The sequence below is a fragment of the Abramis brama genome, assembly GCF_963993115.1.
Source record: "Abramis brama genome assembly, chromosome: 5".
In the NCBI taxonomy this organism is placed as follows: domain Eukaryota; kingdom Metazoa; phylum Chordata; class Actinopteri; order Cypriniformes; family Leuciscidae; genus Abramis; species Abramis brama.
In genome coordinates this window covers 1,965,280-1,984,705 of record NC_139967.1, presented here as the reverse complement: position 1 = coordinate 1,984,705, position 19,426 = coordinate 1,965,280, and the positions used below count along the sequence as shown (strand labels likewise).

Sequence of the window (19,426 nt, the reverse complement as noted above, 5' to 3'; positions counted from 1 at the left end):
CCCCAGCATTAGTCTGCTATCAGTGGCTCAAACCTCCGTTACTAACTCTAAAAATGACGTTTTGGAATTAGCAACGGAGGCATTGGATTAGATGCGTAAGAAATTAGTCCTACATACAAGAGCGTTTTAATGACAAAAACTTTAACAAACGTCTTGAAATACATAATCTGAACAATGTTTCGAGGTGTGGTAAACTGTAGTATAAGCGAATAATTGACTTCAGGCCGTTGAATTATTAGAAAAATAATGCACACCGAGGTGTAACGGCCGCTTCGCGTCGTGACCGCATTACCACCTCGGGTGTGCATTATTTTTCTAATAATTCAACGGCCTGTCGTCAATTATTCCTTACAAAAACATCCATTTTGGCCAACATAACTCTAACACAAGATAGATAAAAAAAAGTTTTACCTGCATCAGATAACAAGAACTCCATCATGTTCCCCTCTTTTCCAGAGCTCACTGGAGGCAAACATCAGCAGGTTATTCAAAAGAAAAAACTGAATCTCATGATAAAGAAGCTGCAAAACAGTATATGAAACAATACACTGAGGATGTGTGCAATGATTTGAGTCATTCCTTCAGTTTCTGGCCTTTTGGTAGGTTAAACTGTCTTTACAATGTGTTGATTTGTATAATGTACTTACTTAGTGAAACCTAGCCAGATTAATGCATAAACCAAATGTGCTTTACTCTAAGCTTCCATAAAGCTTCAATTAGCACCAACAAAACCGTTTTAACAGACTGATGCCACAGAAGAACCTTTAGATATCCAATGATGTACTTTTGAAGAAACTATAATGAAACATCAAAACCTTTTCTCCAAAAAAATATAGTCAACTAAAAACATACTGTATACAGAATATAAAACAATATCAGAATATTTACTGAATATAAAAACCACTGTGTATTTGTTTTACAGGTCTTTGGTCGAGTATTTTTAAATGCATGGCTCAGTGGATCTGGGGCTGTAAATATGACTTTCTTCACAACATGAAAGGTGCGAACAGACACTCATAGACAGATGCTAACTGGAAATTCATTGTGAATAATATAATAATGCTGTGATCTCTCAGATGAAGCAGTGCCCCCTGCTCTTGTGGAAAGTGAGACAAGAGACTATATAGACGGAGGGCTGTTGCTCAACTCCCCCTATTTCTCAGTGCTGAGAGAAGAGAGAAACATCGACCTCATCATTTCACTGGATTTCAGTGACAATAATGATCCTTTCACGGTATTATATGCACAGAGTATTCACTCATAGAAGTTAATTTAAAGAGATAAATCCCCTAGAAATCATCATTTACTCCCTCTCATGTCGTTCCAAACCCGAGAACACAACAGGAGACTTTTAAATAATCTTGCTGCTTTTTTTCATTCTTATTGACCACCAGAATTCACACTAACCTAAAATGTACAGGATTTAAACACATTAACAGATAATTACAAATATGTTTTGTTTTAGTTCCGTTATACCAATTTCTCTGAGATTGTTAGTTTTCATTGTTATTCATTAGTTCCTAGCCTGTTCGTAGTTCTTTAAATCAAGTCAAGTCATCTTCATTGATATAGTGCTTTTAACAATGTAGATTGTTCCAAAGCAGCTTTACATTGATAATTGGAAATTATGGAAAACACTCTAGAATAAAGATATTGTCCAGCTAAAGTTTGACTGATTCACTTCCGTCGCAACGATCATTAGTTATTAACTTAGGGGGCGCTAACACGACACTGTTTTAACAGAAAACTCTTAAGTTCTTTCTTGTGCAAACTTCAAAAACGCGAACCAGTGAGAACGCTGATGGCGTGCACATGTGTATTATGAGTTCAGGGACGTGCGTTTGAATATATGTGCGCAGGCGTGTAGTCCTTACCTACAAACCAACCCTCAACAAACTACTTGTCTGGCCTTAAAATTTATAATACAGAATTTTTATCGCTTCTGCGTAGCCAAGCAAACCGGAATTATCCCGACAACGCTTTATCTGTAGAGAGGTAAAGGGAGGGGAGGGAGGCCTTCACAGGGGAGAGACTAGCTGACACTTCAGGACTGCGCTGTCGTCGCGTCCAAGCGTAGGTCCTTCATCAGATCTGGATCCGGCAGACTGCGGTAAACCTCGGGATAAACAAAGAGACTAATAGCGTAGACGCCATTCTTCTTATGATGTAACGAATACATCAGGATTTATGGGAAGTGTTCCTGATTAACCTGATCTAATCTATGCAGCCTAATCATTGAATTAAAGAAGTCTATAATGCATTATGTGTATGCTAGGTCAAAGAGATGTGTCTTTAATCTGGCTTTGAACTGACAGAGTGTGTCTGCTTCCCGGACAATGTAGGGAAGACTGTTCCAAAGTTTTGGTGCTAAATAGGAAAAGGATCTACCACCAGCAGTCGATTTTGATATTCTAGGTATTATCAACTGGCCGGAATTTTGAGATCGCAATAGACGTGAAGGACTATAATGCATTAAGAGCTCGCTTAAGTTCTGCGGAGCTAAACCATTTAGTGCTCTGTAAGTAATCAGCAATATTTAAAAATTTATACGATGTTTAATAGGCAGCCAGTGCAGTGTTGACAGAACCGGGCTAATATGGTCACACTTCCTGGTTCTGGTAAGAACTCAAGCTGCTGCGTTTTGAACCAGCTGTAGTTTGTTTATTAAGCATGCAGGGCAACCACCCAGTAGAGCATTACAATAATCTAGCCTTGATGTCATGAACGCATGGACTAATTGTTCTGCATTTGTCAAAGAGAGCATATGACATAATTTATATATATTTTTAAGATGGAAAAATGCGGTTTTACAGATACTAGACATGTGACTTTCAAATGAAAGATTGGTATCAAAGAGCATTGGTATTTGATTACTCTGTCTGTGTATTTAAACCCTCAGTTTTCTCTGTTCATTGTTCCATGTTGTCTTAGTTTTAACTTGGTTGATGTCTATATTTTCCTGTGTTCTCCTGCGTGCCATGAGCATTATTATTTAAAGGGATAGTTCACCCCAAAATGAACATTTTCCCCTGATTTATTCACCCTGAAGCCATCCTAGGTATAGATGGATGGATAATGTATATGACATTCTTCTTTCAGACGAATACAATCATCGTAAAATGTCCTGGCTCTTCCAAGCATTATAATGGGAGAGATTGGGCACAATTTTTTTGAAGTCCATACAACTGCATCTATCCATCATAAAAGTGTCCCAAACAGCTCTGAGGGGTTAATAAAGGCCTTCTGAAGCGAAGCGTTGTATTTTTGTATGAAAAATATCCATATTTAAAACTTTAGCGTCTAAAATAACTAGCTTTCGGCAGACGGCCGTACTTTGACTTACGCCACAAGAGTAACACTTGACGATGTATGATGTATGATGTAGTAGTAGCGTAAGCTTCGACGCCTCTCGCGGTTTAAATAAACTGGGCTGGGCAACTGCGTTCGTCATTACGTTGTGCGTCAAGTTCAAGGGTTACTCTTTTGATATTTTTCTTACACCAAAGCAGCGCTTCACATCAGAAGGCCTTTATTAACCCCTCAGAGCCGTTTGAGGCACTTTTATGATGGAAAAATAGTTCCCATTCACTCCTCATTATAAAGCTTGGAAGAGCCAGGACATTTCACGCCGATTGTATTCGTCTGAAAGAAGGATGTCATATACACCTAGGCTGGCTTGAGGGTGAGTAAATCAGGGGAAAATGTTAATTTTTGGGTGAATTATCACTTTATGACTTATTCTAGTATTTTCCTGTTCGTACGATTCACAACAACCAAGACACCTGACAACATTTTAAACAGTTTAAACAGATAAAATAAAACCATATAAAAATATGGTGCATGGGTTTTCATGTAACCATATTATGATGCCTAAAGAGTGCTATCCATTAGCATTCCCATTTATCTCAGAGGGGGGTTTCTCATCCTGACAATTTCAAACAACAGTTCTTAAATTTAAACAGTCTAACCTTTTTAATTAAACAATAATGAGCTGTTTTTCCACTGCAGACAGTGAAGAAAGCTGCTGAGACGTGCAGGAAACTAAACATCCCTTTCCCTGAGGTCAACATTCCTAAAAAAGACATAAAGAAACCGAAGGACTTCTATGTGTTCAACGGACAAAATGTTCCAACCGTGATACACATCCCTCTCTTTAATGTGGTCAACTGTGGAGGCAAGTTATGATCTTACAATGTCCTGAATGAAACAATGCAATGTTCTGATTTAAGTGTGTTAATGTTTCTTCAGATGATTTTGAGGAATGCAAGGAAAAATATCACACTTTTCAAGGTCCTTACAGCGCTGAGATGATCACTAAACTGATAGAGGTCGCTGAAAAAAACATCACAAACAACAGAGTGAAACTTCTGGATCAGATCCGTCTGGCTATACGGCAAAATGATACACTAAATAATGAATAATAAATATCAGAGTGTGGTGTGTTCTGAAATGAGGTGGCAATTTTAATGTGTTTTTGGGTTGTTCTGCAAATGAAAAACAGCAAAATAACTTTACAAGAAATTTCATTAGTCAAAAAACTCCAGACAACATGAGCTGCAGAAAATTATAAGTGATACAGGACTTTTTATACAGCTTTTTACAGCGGATGCCATTGGAAACATGGTACGTTTCCCAGAGCTTTGCTTCTATTTGTCCTGGCACTGCTCTGAAAAAGGTCTATAGGCCAATTATTATGTTACTTTTCTGATTAATATGATAAACATGTTTCAGTCTGTTCATTAAGCAATAAATTGCTAATCATTAATAATCAAATCAACCACAACACTGTCACGGCCGGCTCGCAAGCCGCGACAAAGAAGGAGATGACACGTTGAAATGATATGCAAAAAGGAATAACATTTATTAAAGTAAAAGTAATAAAGTAATAGAATAGACCAACACAGGAACAAAACAACAACTAAGACGACAACAAAATGGCATGAGAGGAGAGCCCCCCGTCACGACTGAAGGGAGCTGCATTTGTTTGCCGGCATCAGCTCTAGCACAGGTGTAAACCATCAGTCATCATGACGTCACTCACTCCAACCTACAAAACAAATAACAAAAGACAACCAAACCCACACAATATGACCCACACTGAGGTCGTAACACCCCCCCCCATAGAAAAAAGGGTGGACATTTATGAAACCCGTCACCCGACAACTCCAAAAACTGGAAAGACCCACCACTCTGTAATACTCTCCAATATCCTCAGCAACCACGGGCCCTGTGGAAGCAATTTAAGAAAGACAAGTAGAGCAAAACAAAACATAGTTAGTCAATCAGTTAAAAGGAATAAGGAGCTCTAGACAATGCGTCAGCTACCACATTGTCAGTCCCCCTAATATGCCGGATGTCAAGTGCATACGATTGCAAAAAAAGACACCAACGAGTCAATCGTTGGTTTGGGCAACGCAAAGAATGTAAATAGACAAGCGGATTGTGGTCCGTGTACACAACCAATGGGTCTGACACGGATCCCACATACACCTCAAAGTGTTGCAAAGCCCAAATCAAAGCTAATGTCTCCTTTTCAACCACAGAGTAATTCAACTGATAAGAATTAAACTTTTTTGAGAAGTAGCTAACTGGACGGTGAATTCCTCCCTCATCAGCCTGTAACAACACTGCTCCAGCACCCACATTGCTAGCATCCACACATACCTGAAAAGAACGATCAAAACGAGGCGCTGCCAATACAGGAGTAGAAGTAAGAAGTGATTTAGCGGCCTCAAAAGCAACCTGACAGGCAGCTGTCCAAACAAAAGCTACTTTTGCTTTCAACAGATCAGTAAGGGGGGCTACCACCGTAGAAAAATTCCTGCAAAATCCCCGATAGTACCCTACTAACCCCAAGAACCGCATCAACTCCTTCTTAGTAGTAGGAGAAGGAAATTGATCAATGGCCTCAACCTTGGCCCGAACTGGTCGCACACATCCCTGTCCAACTACCTTACCTAAGTAAGTCACAGTGGCCTTGGCAAACTCGCATTTAGCCAGATTGACGGTCAAGCCAGCCTCTTCAAAATGAGAGAACAGGTCTGCGATATGCTTCAAGTGCTGCTCCCATGAATCACTGAAAACTACTACATCGTCCAGATAGACGGCCACTCCCTCTAACCCAGAAACAACTCTATTCATAAGTCGCTGAAAGGTTGCAGGCGCATTTCTAAGGCCAAAACTCATAACGTTATAAGAGAATAACCCCTCCGATGTAATAAAAGTGGAAATCTCTTGAGCTCTTTTGGTCAACGGAACTTGCCAATAGCCTTTAAGCAGATCGAACTTGCTTACAAATTTTGCCGCCCCAACCCGATCAACGCAATCCTCAATACGAGGCAGTGGAAATGAGTCTGGTTTTGTTACTCTATTTATTTTACGATAGTCGGTGCAAAACCGATAAGTACCATCGGATTTATTTACAAGCAAGCAGGGAGATGCCCAACTGGAAAATGAAGGTTCAAATCAAGACTGATTTACAAATATGACTGCTGATAATAATAAATAAAAAAAGTAATATTTTGTTTCTGTTCAAATTAATTAATAAACTAATAAACTTCTCTAAAAATAAGGTTCTGGTCATTTGATATCAAACAGCACAAATGCTCATTATTTTAAAACTGATAGTTGTGGACCTGGATGCTGATTGGACAATTCGGAGTTGCGATCAATATATATATATATATATTAAAATATTATATAACCGGACCAACACGCGATCCCTATAGCACTTAGTCATTCATCCACATTCCACACTTCCCCTCTGTTATTCCTTCCGGACATATCACTCATTCTCATTATTTGTTTGTTTTATGTATTAATATTAAATTGTGTGTTATATGTTGGTGTAACTGGGTTGCTGGGAGCTGCGCCGGCAAACTCAAGCTCAGGTAGCGCAAGCGGTTATGACATCATTGGACTATGCCACGCCGGCGCAGTGGACCGGAACCCGGTGAAACTATGTTGTGTCTATATGTGGGGTACCCAAGTTTTAGGTTAAAAGACACACAGTAATTTGAGTTATGGTGGTCTTATTTATATATATGTCAATCTAAATGTGGAAGATATCACCTTTTGACACTTACTTATTAATTGTGGTGCCCGAGAAAAGGGGCGGAGTCTGGCCTTTAAAAGCAGCAGCCAACGTGCTACTGAAGTCGTGAGCTATACCTATATTGTATATTGTGGATTCTTGTGAGTTTGTGTACATATTCGTCTAGTTTAATCTTTGATTTATTTTTATTGTTTTATTTTTGTTGTTTTATTACTTTGTTTTACGGGACTGTAAATTTGTATATATACTGACTTTCTGGCACTTGTAAATAAATACCACCATACTCTGAAGCAGGGCCGTTTCTAGCCTTTTTTGGCACCCTAGGCAAGATTCCCATTGAGACCTACCCCCCCCCCCATTTTTTTACATTTTAAGGTTAAATAAATGCATCAATCTGGCACTTTGAGAGCTAAAAATTAAGAGCTTCAACCCATGAACTGTGCACACTGAACAAAGAAAAAACATTGACTTGTACCTGGACACTAAAGAGGGCTCAAACATCTTAGTTATGATATAGAGTCTCAGTCTACATTACATTATCACTGGTGTTTATGATTTATATAAGTATTCCTATGACGTAAAATCCATATAGCCAATAATATGTACTGTATAAATTAAAATTAATATTTCAAAAGTATATTTTACATTACACTATAGTATAGGAAAATTACAATACTTTTGTCCTAATTTCTTCACTTGCAAGAAATAAACCCTTGAGCTTTTATTTTGGAAAAAAACACCAGATCACCGTGCTGATCGCATGAGCAAAGTGCGCACTTCTCTTTAAATCACGCAGCACAAACAGAATGCCTATATAGGCTACTTAAAGTATTGTGCTGTTTTATAAAGGCACAAAGCCATATCACAATTTCGATTTTAGTTTGTTGACAAAATATAATGCTAGAGACCTTTATGTTAGGCTATAAATTTTACATCTCATGTGTTGGGAAAAGGGAGAAGAGCGAGTTCGGCAAAAGGCGGATTCGGACTCGGGTCGAATGCATCAAAAGCTACTTTCAAGCACCTCACGACCTATGCCACTGTAGATATTTAGTGGTGGGCGTCTTTTTGCCACAAAGACAGGCACTTAGTGCAAATATACGCTCCATTATCGGAAATGTAAAAAAAGAAGGATTTTTCTTCCACTCGCTTGGGTGAGAAAAAAAATCTCTTGGTGTGGTGGGGGCTCTCACTGGCGCCCCCCAGCTGTTTGCGCCCTAGGCGACCGCCTAGTTTGCCTATGCCTAGAAACGTCCCTTAGTTTTCGCTTTCTGCGCATGCGCACTTTCAGGTGTTTATGTGTGGTGAGCTAGAGCTAAGCCATTCATTGAAGCTCGCCGTTTCACCGGGTCCTTTGAAAATGTCTGAGGGTCGCAAGAGAAAAAGTTTGTACGAACTGTATGAGAAGAAGAGAAAGGCCTCAGAAGAGAGAAACAAGATCAGAGTGTTTTTGGGAGATTGTTTCACACGATGGCGTGCGCTGAAAACACAGGTTGGGCTTCCCACTGATGCCTCAGTCGCGAAGTTTCTACTCGACAGGTAAAGTTTGGCATCCTATTTGGAGAAAAAGTGCAAATCTTCTTTTGGAAAGTAATCTTGTATGAGCGATGCCGACAGCAACTTGTAAACAGAGCGTGCACGAGGAGAACCTCGCACACGTTTAATAGGCGTTCCCTCTCGGGAGCAGGTAGAGTGTTGCGCATGTGCATTTTTTTCAAAAAGTGGAGAGGGCCGTTCTTATCTAAAATTTGGAAAGATCCTCCGCTATACCTGTAAGCCTGACAAGCTTGTGCTTGATGACCTTCACAGTGCATAGGCAGGCATTGGTCAGCATGGCGAAGTGGGTATTAACGTCCCCATATCGCCAGTTACTGACGCAGCGTTGAGTTCCCTTGAAAGGGAATGTCTTAGGTTCCCTGAGGAACTTTGATTTATTTAAATATTTAATGATATTGTAATCATATTGCGTAGTTGTGCTAGGAGTTGATTGTTTTATTTGTGATAATAATGCAGTGAAACATGCCAAATTGTGCAATATAATTTTTGTCCAGGCGGTCATACAAAGAAATTATGAACACATTCATAGACAAAATATTAATAAAATATAATGTTGTAATCAGTGTTTGCTTTTTCCTTTCAGCTTTTTGTTTTCTATGCATTTTTTTATTTGCATAGTAAAATAAAACCGGCAAGTAACTGTGTCAGATAAAAAGTTTAGAGTTTTGTTCTTCCCTCACCTTTAAAATATTTTAATATATATATATATATATGTATATATATATATATATATATATATATATATATATTATATATATATATATATATATATATATATATATATATATATATATATATATATATATATACTGTATATATATATATATATATATCAAATATTTTCCTCATATTGTATGTGCTTGTATATAGGGTCATTAAAAAAACAATTTTAGCCACTACTGTACGTAGGATATTTTTATTTAATATTTATATTATTTAAAATGTATCATATTTGTAACATTTTATTACATTGAACATGATAAAACAAAACATAAATTAAAATAGTTTTTTTATTCCACAAAAAAAGGAAAAAAAAAATCATGCCATTCCAAGCAGAGAATGTTGCACTTTGTTGCTCTCTTGTGGTCATCAAATGCTTTGTCCATTATCTTTTCTTCTTCGTGCATTTTGTCCTTTATATGCATTACAACACATGTTGTCAGGTTGTACTTCTGAGATGTCAAATTCAAGTTATGGTTCCCTCTCTGATTCAGATATCAGATTTATAGTTTTTATTATTATTATTATTTATTTATTTTTTATTCTGCAATTTCCCTATGTCCAAATTATTTAGTCAATTTTATTTGAAAATATTTTTTTCCAATTACTTTTATTTATTCTTTTTCTACTTGTTTTCTAAATCAATTAAATGTATTAGCATTAACATATTTTTAATGGATTTTCTTGTTGTTGGTGGTGTAGTTGTTGTTGTTGTTGTTGTTGTTTTGCCCCACTGTATTTTTATTTCTAGTATTTTTTATTATTATTATTATTATTATTATTATTATTATTATTATTATTATTATTTCTAATTCATGCACCAGTGGTAGCATCAAGCCGAATTCCTGTCTTTTCGTTTGAACATCTGACTGGGACATGACATCATTGATTCAGCCAATGGGGTGAGTTTGATGCGGTAGTTTATGTGTTTGGTAATTCTGTGATATCTAGAATCCTAATAGATTTTAATTATTATAAAGCAATGGACGACTTTATAAAGTTTGAAATAATTTGGTGTTGTAAGGGGATATTGTGCAAAATTGGTAATGATGAATTATTCTTTCTTATTTAAAACAAAGTTTGGGTTTTTTTTATTGATTGATGTTTGATTTAAATGTTGATTATTGATGGTTTGTTAATTGTAATTAAAGGTGTTTAAAAATAAAAAAAATCTCTCTCTCTCTCTCTCTTTCTTTCTTTCTCTCTTTCTCTGTCTTTCTCTGTCTCTCTCTCTCTCTCTTTCTCTCACTCTTAAAATTATAAAGAGTTATGAGATTGTAAACTGGAACTCTGGATTGTCCAATCAGCAACCAGGACCACAACTATCAGTTTCATAATAATGAGCATTTGTGCTGTTTGATATCAAATGACCAGGACAAAACCATATCTGTAGAGAATGATTTATTAATGAATTGGAACAGAAGCAAAGTAATACAACATTTTAATCAGCAATTATAGTTGTAAGCCAGTCTGTGTTATGGTTGATTTGATTATTAAAGGTGCAGTATGTAAGAATGACTACTAGTGGTCGAAACAGGTACTGCAGTATCAATCAAAATATTGGAGATCGTGGTTTCTCCCGCCTCCTTCTCCTCAGACTGGACGGCGCTCACTCGGGTTGCCAGTTTGAGCACACGCAACAGGAACGAGCGCAATGGACAATGAAAATTGGCAACGTGCAGTATCACAGACCAAAACAAAAAGAAACATTCCAGCCTGGAAACGCGCATTTCAAAGTAAAATAACTGGCTGTAGAAGTGTTTTTCAGAGAAACAAGTATGTGAATTTAGCATGTTTCCCAAATATCTGCAAACATATTATGGTATTTTTATGCTTTAGTAGAGTGAAAAAGTTACATACAGCACCTTTAATGATCAGCTGTGTATATGAAAAGACTGAAACATGCAAAAACTATTTAACATTAAACAGAAAAAAACACATAATGATTGGCCTATTGCTCCGTCCACATGTTTTCATGCACATTTCACATGCGTCAAAAACGTGTCCACATTAAGTGTAACTGGAATTTACATTAAAACAAACAGTGAGGACTTTGCCGTCTAGTTTCAGATCGCTGCACACCACTGATATTTATTATTCATTATTTGTGTTTTTCATGGCCTGACGAATCTGCTCCAGCAGATTGTCTTTGTTGTTTGTGATTTTTCCAGCGACCTCCATCAGTTTAGTGATTATCTCAGCGCTGTAAGGACCTTGAAAGGTCTTATATTCTTTACACCACTTCTTAATATCATCTGAAGAAACATTAACACACTTAAATCAGAACACAGTTGATATTTCAGTTTTATTCAGGACATTAAGACTTTAACTTGCCTCCACAGTTGACCTCATTAAAGAGAGGGATGTGTATCACGGTTGGAGTGTTTTGGCCTTTGAACACATAGAAGTCCTTCGGTTTCTCAGAGTGTCCATTGGGAATGTTGACCTCAGGGAAAGGGATGTTTAGTTTCCCGCACGTCTCAGCAGCGTCCCTCACTGTCTGTGGTAGAAAAACAGTACATTATTGTTTCATTAAAAGGGTTAGACAGACATTTAAAGTTTAAATTTAAAGTATTCACCAAAATCGTCGAGATGAGAAACCCCCTCTGAGATAAATGGGAATGCTAACGGACAGCACTCAGGTATTATAAATTAATATGGTTAGATGAAAACCCATGCTTTTATTTTTAAATGGTTTTCTTTCTTGTTTTTTGACATACAGCATTTGAAATGATCTGTTATGATGATTTCTAGGGGATTTATCTCTTTAAATGAACTTCTATCAGTGAATTCTCTGTGCTTATAATACCGTGAAAGGATCATTATCGTCACTGAAATCCAGTGAAATGATGAGATCGATGTCTCGCTCTTCTCTCAGCACTGAGAAATAGGGGGAGTTGAGCAACAGTCCAGCGTCTTCATAGTCTCTAGTCTCATTTTTCAGAAGAGTGGAGGGCACTGCTGCATCTGAGAGATCACAGCATTATTATATTATTCACAATGAATTTCCAGTTATCATCTGTCTATGAGTTTCTGTTCTCACCTTTCATGTTGTAAAGAAAGTCATATTCCCTGCCCCAGATCCACTGGCCCATGCAATCAAAAATTCTCTTCCAAAGATCTGTAAAACAAATTTGCAATGGTTCTTAAATTCAGTAAATGGTTCTGATACTGTTTTATATTCTGTATATGTTTTAGTTGACATATTAGTAGCCTTGTTTCATGATAGATTCTTCAGATTTAAAGTACATCTTTGGATGCCTAAAGGTTCTTCGTGGCATCAGTCTGTTAAAACCGGTTTTGTTGCCCTAGTAAAAAAAAAAAAAAAAAAAAAACCTATACCCAAGTATATTTTAAATCTATTAACATATTTATTGACATATCACTTTAATACTTACTGATATAAAATTATAATTCAACTTTTGGAGTATTTCTTTATTTCTCACTGCACATTTCTTATTTAATACTATGCCTAAAATGTATCAGTTTTTAAATGCATGATATTTAAAATGTACTTAAAGTATACTTGCAATTGTTCCACTTTAGCACAATCAAATATACTTATATCTTTAGTCGGACCTCAGCACTATTTCCTCACAATTAAAGTGCATTGAGTATGAAATTAGTTGTTCCAGAGTTTAGCAGACTTTAAGTATACCAGTTTGGTATTCCAAAAGTACAATTGCAGGGTATTTTTATTAAGCAAATAAATATGTAAATGTATTTGTAGTATACTTAGCACAAAACAAAGTATTTCAAATACATTTTAGTATATTTGTTTGTCACTAAGATGCTGCTATTATAAGCTTTATTGAATCTTACAGTAAAGCACATTCGGTTTATGCATCAGTCTGGCTAGAAAATCAAAAATACATTATACAAAGGTCAACCTACCTGCTTGAAACTGAAGCAACGACTCAACTTTTCAAACACAGCCTTAGTGCGTTGTTTTATATCTATTATACTGAATTTCTGTAGCTCCTCTTGATAATAAATCATCTGATGTTCGCCTTCAGAGATCCCTGTGAAAAGAGGAGAACATGATTGAGTTATTTTAATCTGATGCAGGTTTGTGTTAATTAGATGTTTTTGCATAATACTGTACTGTTTCATCAAGTTTGTAGGTTGTTTTACTGTTGCGTTAAGCAGCAGTAAAACTGCTAAATGTTGCTGAAAGGCCATTAAAGATACATTTTCTAGCACACTTTTGTGTATTCTTACCGTCGCACAGCACAGTTCTGATGCGTTCATCATAAGCAGACGGATCTTTGCCATTCAAAACTGAGAGATTCATGTCCACGAGATCCATGAGCGCCTGGTAACATTCATCTGTGGATGGGGAGTCTGATTCTTCTGAAGAAAACACACCATGAACAAACATGAACACAGGGCAAAATGTCTTGAATATCAAGTGCTTTCCATCCCCAAATTTTTGTCATTCAGATTTAAGGTGATAATCATCATTATAGCTCACTTTTATTTTTCATCAGTAAAGAGTTTAACTTTTTAGATAACACTTTATTTTGATAGTCCAATTTAGACATTCTACTAACTATAAGTAACTTTGCAACTACATGTCAACTAACTGTCATTAGAGTATCACTAGACTGTCTGCTTAATATTTGCTAACACTTTATTGTGTTGGTCCCCTAACAGACATTCTACTGACTATAAGTAACATGGCAACTTATTCTCCTAACCCAAACCCTAACACCTAACCATAACCTAACAGTCTACTGACTGTCTACTAATACTCTAATGACAGTTAGTTGACATGTAGTTGCAAAGTTACTTATAGTTAGTAGAATGTCTAAAGTGGATTATCAAAATAAAGTGTAACCAATAAGGATAATAATAATAAGTTTTATTAATAAAGCACCTTTCCCAAGCTCAGGGTCGCTGTACAAGAAGATAACAAAACAGAGGCGTCAGCCAATTTTGACAGGGCTTCAGCCCCGAATGTTTTGAGTGTAGCCCCGAATGTATTTTGAAAAGTTGACTGACAAATATGAAACCGGACAGTGGTAAACCTCCGAAATCATATGTTGCCTAATTTCATTGTGCTATGGCTTTGCTGCTGTTTCTGACTGGTGATTGTTGAAATCTGTCTCTCACACAGAGACGCACCACATGAGCGATTTAAGCCTATCCAAGTTCATCTCCAGCATTTGCGCGCAACAGCAAACAATCTCACAGCAATTAAAAATAAATAAATAAATAACGCAGTCAGCACCGCCGCACAGTCTTCTGTCAGACCAGATGTTGTCAGGCTATAGCCTATGTCAGTAAAACGATACTTGGTTACTCACGTAACCTCGGTTCTCTCTAGAGAGGGAACGAGTATTGCGTAAGGAACTTACGCTACGGGAAAAGTCATCTTTTCTCGAGATACTGAAGCCAAAAATTATCCTAATTTTTCATATTTTGTCAACGCAGTGCAGCAGGCGGCACAGCAGAGCTAGAGCGGGCAATACTGCGTGCTCATTGGCTGCCGCGCGGCAACTGCTTAAGCCTACCAGTGAGCCCCGCGTGACGTCACGCCCAATGAGGGCGCGCGCGCCCTCGCGCGTCACAGCCCGCCAGAAGGGGCGGCGTCAGAGCGTATAAAAACAGGGCTCGGAGGCTTAACTCTCTGGTTTCTGTCGAATGAAGCGACATGAGCTCGGGGCGCAAGCACGGCAGGGAACGCAATACTCGTTCCCTCTCTAGAGAGAACCGAGGTTACGTGAGTAACCAAGTATCGTTCTCTTACGAGAGGTTCTCTCGTATTGCGTAAGGAACTTACGCTACGGGAACCCTTTGTCAACGCCGTGCGCGCCATGCATCCACACACAACTCCAGGGGGGGAACCCGGGGAGTGAAGAGTGGGGAGAGAGGTGGCCAGCAATGCGGGCCAACACATGTACATAAGCACCCATAGGGAGAAACAGAGCGTAACAGCCGGTCTGTATATAAGAGCTTTCCCTGAAAGTGCAGCTCGACCAGGAAAGTCAAATCTAATATCCAGCCTGCGAAGAGCAGTGCATGAACATGATTTTGGACTGCGAGAAGTTTAGCCTGCAGGGCGGGAACTTCCAGGTTATAAAACCTAACAAATGTGGACGGGGAGGCCCAGCCCGCCGCCGTACAAATGTCATGAATGGAAATCCCACTGGACCATGCCCACGATGAGGCAACACCTCTGGTGGAATGAGCCCGTATGCCCAGAGGGCACTGCAGGTCTTTGGACGCATATGCTGTCGCGATAGCATCCACTATCCATCTGGATAACGTCTGTTTCGAGGCGGCGAGACCCTTGGTGCGCCCACCAAACGAAACAAAGAGCTGCTCTGAGAGCCTGAAGGCTGCAGAGCGTGCAATATAAAGCCTTAACGCCCTGACAGGGCAAAGGAGATTATTATCGACCTCGTTGGCTGCCGGCGGCAGGGCTGAGAGGGAAATAACCTGTGCTCTGAAAGGAGTACCCAACACTTTAGGGACATAGCCATGTCTGGGTTTGAGAATGACTAACGAGTCGTTAGGTCCAAACTCGAGACACGACGCGCTGACAGATAGCGCATGTAAGTCACCCACGCGCTTTACTGAGGCAAGGGCCAGCAGAAAAACGGTTTTGAAAGTGAGGTATTTGAGACCCACAGAGTCTAGCGGCTCGAAGGGAAAAGCTTTAAGGGCCTCCAGGACCAAAGACAGATCCCATATCGGAACCGAAGGCGGGCGCGGAGGGTTCAGCCTCCTGGCGCCTCGCAGGAAACGGGTAACGAGTTCGTTTCTTCCAAGTGCGCGGCCGCGCGCCGAGTTGGCGAACGCAGCAATCGCCGCAACATACACCTTGAGCGTGGAGGGGGACCTGCCCGCGTCCAAGGGCTCTTGGAGGAAGTTCAGAACCTGTGGAACCTCACAGGACTGAGAGTTTAAACTCTTCCCTGTACACCATTTATTAAACACTGACCATTTAGACGCATAGAGCCGCCTCGTCGAGGGGGCTCTGGACTGCGAGATCGTGTTAACTACCCCTTCTGGCAGATCAACGAATATTCGTTGATTACCCACGCATGCAGAGACCAATGCTCTGGATGGGGATGCAGAATTGATCCTCGGGCTTGAGAGAGAAGGTCTCTCCTCACCGGAATCGGCCACGGGGCTGTGTCTGACATGTTCACCAGCTCCGGGAACCAAGGTTGGTTCTCCCAGTGCGGGGCTATGAGGAGCACTGCGCAGCGCGTTTCCCTGATCTTTGCTAATACCTGAGGCAGCATAGAGACCGGGGGGAAAGCGTACAACGGGACCCTGGGCCAGGCCTGGGCCAGCGCGTCCTCGCTCTTCGAAAAGAACCTTTTGCACTGAGCGTTCTCGCTTGTGGCAAAAAGGTCCAATTTCGCTTCGCCGAAGCGGAGCCACAACGTCTGTACCGTCTGGCTGTGTAACGCCCATTCCCCTGGGGGAACATTGTCCCTGGACAGTCTGTCCGGGCCGTCGTTCAGGCGCCCGGGCACGTGCGCGGCTCTCAGCGAGCGCAGCGAGCCCTGAGCCCATACCAGAAGGCGTTCTGTCAGAGCGCGCAGGGCTCTGGATCTGAGTCCGCCCTGGCGGTTCACGTAGGACACCACTGACATGTTGTCTGAGCGAACTAACACGTGGTGTCCCCGCAAGTATGGGAGAAAATGCTTCAAAGCTTTCTCGACCGCTAACATCTCCAGACAGTTTATGTGGAGGTCCCGCTCTGGGCCCGACCAGGGGCCGCAGATTGGTCTGCCCTCGTGAAGCGCTCCCCAACCCATGTTGGACGCGTCTGTCGAGACCACTTTGCGGTGTGAGATGGCTCCCATTGTCACTCCCTGACGGTACCATTCGGGCGCTAACCAGGGCTGCAGGGCTGAGACACAGACCTGAGTCACGCTGATTCGAACGCTGCCCGAAACCCACGCTCCGCGGGGTACTTTCGATTTCAGCCAGCATTGTAGCGGGCGCATACGAAGTAAACCCAGCCGTAGGACCGCTGCGGCTGATGCCATATGGCCTAACAGCCTTTGGAAGCGTTTCAGAGGGAGGTATCTGCCCTTTTGGACGGATGCGGCGAGGTGTCGAACACAGCGCGCGCGCTGTTCTGACAGCCTGGCAGTCATCGCCACCGAGTCCAGTTCTATTCCCAGGAAGGAAATAAACTGACTGGGGATAAGTGAGCTCTTGTCCCAGTTCACCGAAAAACCCAGGCTTTCCAGATGACTGAGAAGCGCTATCTTGTGAGAGATGAGTTCCTCTCTCGACTGCGCTAGAATGAGCCACTCGTCCAGATAGTTCAGGATTCGCATGCCCTGTTTTCTCAGGGGAGCGAGGGCTGAGTCCATGCACTTCGTAAATGTGCGGGGTGCTATGGACAGGCCGAACGGCAGAACGGTATATTGATATACCTGGCCGTCGAAGGCGAATCTCAAGAATGGCCTGTGACGGGGTATAATCTGGGTTTGAAAATACGCGTCTTTTAGATCGAGAGATATAAACCAGTCCCTCGGGCGAACTAGCGCGAGGATCTGCCTGGTCGTAAGCATTTTGAACGGCCGTCTCATGAGGGCTCTGTTCAAATGTCTCAGATCTAATATGGGTCTGAGCCCGCCGTCCTTCTTGGGCACGAGGAAATAACGGCTGTAAAAGCCCGCCTCGGTCAGAGAAGGAGGGACTCTCTCTATCGCCTTTTTTCGCAGCAGCTTCGCTATCTCTGCATGCAGCAGATGGGCCGCTTCTGCGTTCACTTTCGTTTCGGTCCGGGCTATAAAGCGCGGAGGCCGACGACTGAACTGTAGCGAATAGCCCTGTATTACCGTGTCCAGCACCCATGTCGACACACCCGGAATAGCCTTCCATGCATTCGCACTCATAGCTAGGGGTCGAATGGCCTCTGAGTCCCGTCCGTCGCATAGCGCGGGACGAGGAATCTGCAGTGGCGGGCGCGCGCTGCGCGCTGAGACAGTGCCGCGAGACGGGGACTCGCTGATAGCAGTGACCGGCCGAACTGCGCTGGGAGAGCGCGCGTGAGTGTTTACAACAGAGTGTGAACGCGGGGGAGCGGGCACAGGACTCTTTATTAAAACACGGCCGGTGGCGGTGGCGATATTTGAACCCCAAATGTGTGAGACAGAGCGAGCAGTGTGTAGTTGTGAGCACTCGTGAGCGGGCACATTTCCTACACTTATTACTCGAGCGGCAAGAGCGCGCTTTATGCGAGTGTGCTCTGTGGGGTACACAGGGGGATTTGTGCTTGTGTGTAGAAATGAACACTGGGTTGTGGGCATATTCATTACACTCATAACACTGTCGGCCTGAGCCGAACGACCAGATATTATGCTCATCTTGTGATTTATCTGGGTCGCCGTAAAAACGGCGTTTGAGTGCAGGCGAGTGAGTCGACAGACTGGCTCGTTGGCTGCTGAAAACACTACTGCAGTAGCCTTTTTTAAGGGGACTGGCAGAGGAAGACAGATGAGTTTTGACGGTGGTCCGGCCGCGGCGGGACCCGCCCGTCTTTTCCTCCCGACGAGTGCTAGGAGGACTTCGCAGGCTCGGGCTTCAGCGAGACTCGTGGCCGAGGCCTTAGCGGGGGCGGCGGCCTGCGCTGGCTGGATGAGCGGGACCTAGGGCGGCCGCGCTGGCGCTGCTGTGTGGTCGGAGGGCGGGAAGTGCGCTGGTTAGAACTGCGTGCAGGAGGCTCTGTGCTAGAGCGGCCTGCAGCGGAGCTCGAGCGGCGAGGCAGGAAGAGGCTCATAGCCTGTGATGCCTTCTGCACCTCCGTAAACCGGTCCACGAGGCCACTCACTGCTGGTCCGAAGAGGCCGGTGGGGGAGAGCGGGGCGTTAAGGAAGACGGACCGCTCTGATTCTCCCATATCGGCTAGCGTCAGCCACAGGTGGCGCTCTGTGACGGTGAGCGAGGCCATTGAGCGACCGATAGCTTGTGCAGCTACCTTGGTAGCGCGGAGAGAAAGATCTGTCGCGCTGCGCAGGTCGGTCAAGGTGGTCTGGTCGGGGCCCTTCTCGTCCAGCTGGCGGAGGAGGTCGGCCTGAAGGACCTGAAGGACCGCCATAGTGTGCAGGGCTGAAGCGG

At 41.8% G+C, this 19,426-nt stretch overlaps 3 protein-coding genes across 3 annotated transcripts in view; 2 read left to right on the top strand and 1 right to left on the bottom strand.

Annotated features, from left to right (window-relative positions):
• Positions 1–7,336, top strand: part of LOC311083528 (cytosolic phospholipase A2 gamma-like) — a 45,452-nt gene extending 38,116 nt beyond the window's left edge. Inside the window, exons 11-15 of the mRNA XM_084115118.1 lie at positions 395–599; positions 923–1,000; positions 1,077–1,234; positions 4,009–4,174; positions 4,249–7,336. Coding sequence (XP_083971244.1) covers positions 395–504 — 110 coding nt within the window. The 3' untranslated portion in view covers positions 505–599; positions 923–1,000; positions 1,077–1,234; positions 4,009–4,174; positions 4,249–7,336. The remainder of the gene's footprint in view (positions 1–394; positions 600–922; positions 1,001–1,076; positions 1,235–4,008; positions 4,175–4,248) is intronic.
• The window catches only part of LOC311083523 (cytosolic phospholipase A2 gamma-like), a 251,611-nt gene that overhangs the window by 26,271 nt on the left and 205,914 nt on the right, over positions 1–19,426 (top strand). The gene's annotated exons all lie outside the window — the stretch shown is intronic.
• On the bottom strand, positions 11,149–13,684 carry LOC311083530 (cytosolic phospholipase A2 gamma-like). Its single transcript, XM_084115120.1, has 6 exons — positions 13,553–13,684; positions 13,226–13,353; positions 12,375–12,452; positions 12,141–12,298; positions 11,666–11,831; positions 11,149–11,586 (listed from the first exon to the last, which is right to left on the bottom strand). Exons 3-6 carry the CDS (start codon positions 12,424–12,426, stop codon positions 11,426–11,428), a joined length of 537 nt encoding a protein of 178 aa, XP_083971246.1. The 5' UTR covers positions 12,427–12,452; positions 13,226–13,353; positions 13,553–13,684; the 3' UTR covers positions 11,149–11,425.